The 7,500-nt window shown below is 47.5% G+C and overlaps 1 protein-coding gene across 1 annotated transcript in view; it reads right to left on the reverse strand.

The window, feature by feature from the left end:
• Positions 1-6,971: 6,971 nt before the first annotated feature.
• The window catches only part of LOC310963896 (dickkopf-related protein 2-like), a gene marked incomplete at both ends in the record, with an annotated part of 1,862 nt that continues 1,333 nt past the window's right edge, over positions 6,972-7,500 (reverse strand). Inside the window, one exon of the mRNA XM_083936853.1 lies at positions 6,972-7,402. Within this exon, the coding sequence (XP_083792979.1) occupies positions 6,972-7,402 (431 nt within the window). The remainder of the gene's footprint in view (positions 7,403-7,500) is intronic.

The following is a 7,500-nucleotide window of genomic DNA, read 5'->3' on the forward strand; positions in this document are numbered from 1 at the left end:
TAGTTGGTCATCGGTCATGATTCGTTGCTCTGGTTGGTCGTCGGTCACGTTTCGTTGCTCTGGTTGGTCGTCGGTCATGATTCGTTGCTCTGGTTGGTCGTCGGTCATGATTCGTTGCTCTGGTTGGTCGTCGGTCATGATTCGTTGCTCTGGTTGGTCGTCGGTCATGTTTCGTTGCTCTGGTTGGTCGTCGGTCATGATTCGTTGCTCTAGTTGGTCATCGGTCATGATTCGTTGCTCTGGTTGGTCGTCGGTCACGTTTCGTTGCTCTGGTTGGTCGTCGGTCATGATTCGTTGCTCTGGTTGGTCGTCGGTCATGATTCGTTGCTCTGGTTGGTCGTCGGTCATGTTTCGTTGCTCTGGTTGGTCGTCGGTCATGATTCGTTGCTCTAGTTGGTCATCGGTCATGATTCGTTGCTCTGGTTGGTCGTCGGTCATGATTCGTTGCTCTGGTTGGTCGTCGGTCATGATTCGTTGCTCTGGTTGGTCGTCGGTCACGTTTCCTTGCTCTGGTTGGTCGTCGGTCATGTTTCGTTGCTCTGGTTGGTCGTCGGTCATGATTCGTTGCTCTGGTTGGTCGTCGGTCATGATTCGTTGCTGTGGTCGGTCGTCGGTCATGATTCGTTGCTCTGATTGGTCGACCGTGGGTGGAGCCGCTCCGTCGGCGCTCTGTGTAAAACAAAGTCTGAGTCTAAACTGTCGGGGCCTGAAGCGGCTGCAGAGGGAGCTCATCATCTGCTCACAGTTTATCCTGTCAGAAATCACAGAGATAAGATAATGTGAGGCCGTTATTATTATGAACAGACTGCACACACACGCACACACACACACACACACACACACACACACACACACACCCATCAGCACCATGTGGATGTCTTTTACGTTGTCAGTGAATCACGACCTCCTACTTTTAAATTATGAACCGTTCTGTTTACTCAGAGCAGAGAGCGTATTAATCACGTTATCGTCATAACAACAGGGAAAAGTGTGTGTGTGTGTGTGTGTGTGTGTGTGTGTGTGTGTGTGTGTGTGTGTGTGTGTGTGTGTGTGTGTGCGTGTGAAAACAAACTGTGACGTCAGGGAAACATGGAAACACGGACGGGGAAGAGAGGATCACGCGGTGACCTACAGAGAACAGGATGGACGGGGAAGCTGGGGAACACGGACGGACGGGTGACACGAGCACATTATCTTTATAACCACCACATCCAAAAAGGACAGGGATGCCCGACAGCGACCAGCCACAACACAGGGAACATACTTACACGTAATTGATTCCCGGAACGGTTTTTGGGGGAAAATAATGGCCGTAAATATTCATACGCACTGGGAGCGGACTGGGGTTCTGTCCTCACAGATGCCTGAATGAGAAGTGTTTACCCCGGGGGCTACGTGTCGCTGCTCCCGTCACGTTTTCCTGACCATTCATAACGACAATAAGGCTCATTTATCATCAGTATTTAGACTTTTTTGAACAATGAGTCCTTGACTTTAGTCAGACGTAAACAAAAGCAGCTTCTCGTTGAGTATCATTTCATTTCGTATCGTGTTCCCCGGCTCAACATCCTCCTCTCAATGCGATGCATTCAAGGGAAATTCAGGCGTAAAATCATTCCAGGGCTTCCTTTTCGGCAAATTTGGTGATAAAATAAGCCGTCGCGAAGGAGGAGGGACTCCACCTCCACGCATGTTCGCTAAAGTGTCCTCTAGGTGCCAAAACGTGTGCAAAAGTGTCCTAGGAGCCAAAACGTGTGCAAAAGTGTCCTCTAGGACTCAAAACATGTGTTAAAATGTCCTCTAGGAGCCAAAACGTGTGCAAAAGTGTCCTCTAGGAGCATAAACGTGTGTTAAAGTGTCCTCTAGGAGCATAAACATGTGTTAAAGTGTCCTCTTGGAGCCAAAACATGTGCTAAAGTGTCCTCTAGGAGCATAAATGTGTGCTAAAGTGTCCTCTAGGAACCAAAACATGTGCTAAAGTGTCCTCTAGGAGCATAAACGTGTGCTAAAGTGTCCTCTAGGAGCATAAACGTGTGCTAAAGTATCCTCTAGGAGCCTAAACGTGTGCTAAAGTGTCCTCTAGGAGCCAAAACATGTGCTAAAATGTCCTTTCCACCCCTGCTCTTCATATAGTCTGTGCACGCTGATCTTTGAAGCAAAGAAACAACTTTAGGTTTAAGTACGAGACATTTAAACAACTCAACGATCGACACAGTTTCCCAGTTTCTAGTTTCCAGACGTTATTGCGAAGCCTGCGCGGTGTTGTGTGTGACAGACTTACACGCACAGACAGCCTCACGTCTCCATCAACACTTCCTTGTTTACTGTTTTCACGTGCTCTACGCGTAACGTAACAGTCTCTTAACGGTCCCTTAACCCCTATTAAGCAACATACAGCAAATCCCATGTATTGCAGTGTGCCCGTGTTATTAGAACAGAACACACGACCCGTCCTTATTATTCCTGCGCTCACTTTCACAAACTCTTGGATCAGGACGTGAGGCAGAAGAGCGCTTCAGGTCGGGCGCCGTGCATCTGAGAACCAGGCGCTGAATGTTTCCCCAGTTGCGGTGGGTGGTGATAAGATTACCAAAGAGGAAAAGAGCCGCCCACGGGCCCGTGAGGGCACAGGGAAGTGATTCCATGTGTGCAGATAAAAGTTATTTATGAGCACGGAGTGAAAGCTCCCGCTCAGATAAGCGCTGATTCAAATCTCCGTCAGAGGGACGACAGGTGGCTCCTCTCTGAAGCGACGGACGGGGAGGACGACGGGGACGAGGAGGACGAGGACAGAGTGTTCGTGGGTCAAATAATGAGCGTCTTCAAAGCTGACATCTTATCTGATCGACTTCATTCTCCCGGCTGAATGAGTTGAGTAACATCAGATGTTTCAGATGTAATTTCATGATCTGGAGAAGAAAACAGAGTCTCCAAACTAAATCATCTCGTTTTCACGACCCCACAGATCGACCCGTGAGCGCTCTGTGACTTTAATCAGGGTGTACGTGTCTCTCCATATAAACTAAGGGTATAAGAGATTGTTGGAGGTTATCGTCACAGTTCAAACTGCGACAGAACAAAGAGAAATAGACGTTTCATGTGAACTTTGAACGGTAAAACTACGTCCAGCTACTGTGGAGATATGGATGTCACCAGCCAGGACGAGCGTTCTGCCCCCAAATAGAGTTTGTAATAAAGTGAAATTATGGCGTAAAGGGTCTTTTTCAACACAGCACATATCAAATAATTCATGAAGAAAGTTTTTTCTCTGTATGAATTATTAACGGAGAAATCCAGGAGTTGCTAACAGCCGGACGTGGCTAACAGTGGTTAGCTCGGGGCAGCACGGTGAAGCCATTCAAAGGTCTTTTTTAACCACAAATGCTGCTGAAAATAACAGCAAACCTCTGCAGCAGCATGAGAAGAGTCCCTACACACACAACAAAGCAGCAACAGCGTAGTTAGTGAAGCCAGAGTTTATTAAAGAGTGTTTTAAAGACTTACCTACTGGCCCCTGTACCAGCTCCTCTCATAGTAAAGTCCATTACAGTGGAAGGAGCCCATTGCTGCTTTGTTGTGTGTAGGGACTCTTCTCATGCTGCTGCAGAGGTTTGCTGTTATTTTCAACCACAAAAAGACACAAAACCACCACAAAAAGATACAAAACCACCACAAAAAGATGCAAAACCACCACAAAAAGATACAAAACCACCACAAAAAGATGCAAAACCACCACAAAAAGATACAAAACCACCACAAAAAGATGCAAAACCACCACAAAAAGATACAAAACCACCACAAAAAGATACAAAACAACCACAAAAAGACTCAAACTCACCAACAGGTTCACTCTCTACGCTGATGATTCTTCGTTTTCTGTGTAGGGACTCTTCTCATGCTGCTGCAGAGGTTTGCTGTTATTTTCAGCAGCATTAGTGGTTAAAAAAGACCTTTGAATGCCTTCACCGTACTGCCCCGAGCTAACCACTGTTAGCCACGTATGGCTGTTAGCATCTCTCCTGGATTTCTACCTTAATAGTTGTTACATGGATTATTTGATGTTTGTAAGTGCTGACAAAAAGACCCTGGGATGATTTTACGCCAGATTTTCACTTAAAGGAGTAAATATCTATAAACTGTTCATCACAGACATCAGTGTTTTATACGTAATTAACTTTTTATCCCCATAAAAACCAAATACACAAATATGTTGATGACAAACCCTTTTAATGGTAAAAGCACAGATCAGTGATGGACGGACGGCCGTTCATAACAGAAACCACCGTCAGACACAAACACTTCCACTAACATTCATCCAGAACATAGAAAAATAACTCTATCACAACAACAACAGTGCGATCGTCCAAACAGGATGTCTGCAGGGACCCCAGGCTTTGAAGTTTGGGCAGGGACGCTTCTGCTTTCTAACGAGGCGACAGTTCACACGTTTTGGTTTCTATTGACGCCCACTTTGCTCTTTTTTCTCCTGGGGGGCGAGAGTATGGAAGGGTATTAGCGGTGCAGTTGTTGCGTTGGGAGTTTCCCCCGGGACATCAAACATCTACAAAGTCCTTTATGTCATTTAAATGAGTCCTCTAGGGGTCGGAAAGCCTCCGTTTGACTCATGTTTGGAGGCTTCATCAAAGAAACTGAAGCTAGAACCACTTTCAACACCGGTCATGGCTGTTTTTTTACATGTTTGTGTCTTTCCTGGTGATCACAACGATCGGGGAACGGGGGTCTAACGTCAGATTTACTCCATTAAATCAAATATTCAGACGAGAGGGGAATCAAAGTCTCAGAAGTTCAATACAATGGGATGAACCGGACGTGGTTTATACTGTTTTTTGGGGTTTTTCTGTTCACTTTGACCATAAGAACCAACGATTGTGGCCATTTTATGGCGCGCTCACTCTGTCCCTCCGTCCCGTGCCCCGTGCTTTAGGGTCCTTGTCCCCCCCTCCAGGCCCGTTTGTACTCACACTACCTGGGCCTCGGAGAATGCTTCTTGCTGCCTATACGTCATCACGCCGTAACACGTCACACGCATTGATGAGGTCATGGCGATGCGTGGCTTTGTTTCCAGATCTTTCCGTAGACCTCGGAGTTTTTGTGCGTCTTGTCGACTGTTTTTGAACCTTTTCATCGACCAAATCTGCAGTAAACACTCCACCTCCGCATCACACCAACGTGAACCTTTCACCGCCATTGTTTGAAATGTCCGCGCATGGTCCCTCCTTCTTTTTTCTACGTCCCAACAGGCGCACAGGAAATGACCTCAGAGCCGCCGTAGGCCTCGTGCTCGTACACGTGCGCACGCTCGTGCTCGTACACGTGCTAACGTGCTTTACTAAAGCCCACCTCTCCCAAACGGGTCGTGGACGGCAAGCGTGCCGCTCCTAGACGTGGTACGGTTGCACTCACACTGGTCAAACGCACCAGGCTTGACCCGAAGAACCTGTTTTGGCGCGGTGCGGACGGACAGTGTGAGTGCGCCCTCGGTGTATTCACGCTTTATTTTCACCAGAGAAATGTGAAAAGTTCCAGATACACACATGTGCTGCCAACATCCACTGAAGAACTAACTCTAAACACACATTTCTACATGTTTTTGCATCAGTTTTTATATATTTCATAAAGCATATTGGCTGAAGTCATAACGTTGTAGGAAGAGTTGATTGGCAATGAAGTAAAGATGAAAATATTGGGAGAAAAGTGAGAAAACTGATGCTAAATCATGTGGAAATGTGTGTTACGAGTTAGTTCTTCAGTGGATGTCGTTAGCACGTGTTCTGTGTGTCTGGAATACAATTACTGACAGCAGGATTAATCATTTTTCACATTTTTCTGCTAAAAAATAAAGGATGCATTCACTAAAATGACCCAATTCTTGCTTCCAGTGGAGCAGACCCTTCAATTATTGGTTCTTATGGTCAAAGTTACAGAAAAAACCCAGATTAAAGTATAAACCAAGTCACGTTCGACCCATTTTTCAGGGTTTAAGGTCAGATTTACTCTGTGAGAGGGGAATCAAAAACAGTCTGGAGCCAAAGTCTCAGAAGTTCAACACAACAGGCTGAACCTGACACGGTTTATACTGATTTTTGGGGTTTTTCTCTTCACTTTGACCATAAGAACCAATGATTGTGGCCATTTTAGCGTATGTATCCTTTATTTCTCACCAGAAAAATGTGAAAAATAATTTTTTCCTCTGTCAGTAATTGTATCCCAGATACACAGAGCACACGTGCTGCCAACATCCACTGAGGAAATAACTCTTAACACACATTTCCACATGATTTTGCATCAGTTTTTACATATATTTAATATCACATATTGGCTAAAATAAAGCATGCATTCACTAAAATGACCCAATTCTTATTCCCGGTGGAGCAGACACTTCAATAATGGGTTCTTATGGTCAAAGTTGCAGAGAAAACCCAGATAAAAAGTATAAATCATGTCACGTTCGACCCATTTTTGAGACTTTAGCGCCCGAAGAATGAGAACATCCGTGCAAACTGTGGTCTCCGCGCACAGACACGGTTCTGACCGGGCTTTGTTTGGTGTGTTACAGTAAAGGTCGGATCAGATCTCATCAGACGACCTCATCTACGGGTCAGAACAACGTTTCCTTTCACTGAGAGCAAAGAAAGACTCAACACGACCCCCGACGCCAAGGCTTTCAATGCTAACGCGGCTCCTGTTGGTGTAAAGGGGGTCGAACCGGATTTCTAAGCGGTTTCTGCTCGTCTAGACGCCCGGGGAGGAAACCACAAAGAGTTTCACTTCCTGCCGAGTGTGAGTGTGAATGCGGCTCGACAGGAAGCTGATTAGCATCCAGACACTGGGGCGGTTCGGAGAGTTCCACGGGTCCACAGGTGTCAACAGGTACGCCCCCCCAACCCCTCCGTCTGTCTCTGGAGTCACTGGGAGGTCTTTCCCTCCTTCCGTCCGTCCGCCCGCCCTCTTTAGTTCCTCTGGCACACGTGGAGTCTTGTCTTCGTGGCCGGCGGCGGCGACGACGGCGCCTTCGCTCCCGCTGAAGACAGCAACGACGTGTGGGGGGAGGAGTGGCGAGAAGAGGACGAGGCGAACTTGGACTTTGCTGCGGCGGCCAGCAGCGATGACGAAGACGAAAAGGAAGAAGACGAAGAAGAAGATGATGATGACGGCGGTGATGAAGACCGGGAGGCGGGCTCTCGCAGCGTCCGGCAGCCGAGTCCGTCGCCGCAGGGGCAGCGCTGGAACAGCTCCAGGCCGTGGTTCCCCTTGCGGCGGTGTCTCGTGCAAACCTGTCCCTCCCGCAGCACCGGCTTGCAGATGCGGGTCCAGAAGTGACGGGCGCAGCACAGGGCGTCCGAACAGTCCGCGGAGCGCAGGCACGGATCCCCGACCTGACCTGCAACGCAACAACCGACGTCAGGGCGACCGAGGACGCGTCTCAGAGGTTGTCCACATGGACAGAATCTTCTAATGTGGTTTATTTCAACATGCAAA

The sequence above is a fragment of the Echiichthys vipera genome, assembly GCF_963691815.1.
Source record: "Echiichthys vipera genome assembly, chromosome: 22".
NCBI classification, from domain to species: domain Eukaryota; kingdom Metazoa; phylum Chordata; class Actinopteri; order Perciformes; family Trachinidae; genus Echiichthys; species Echiichthys vipera.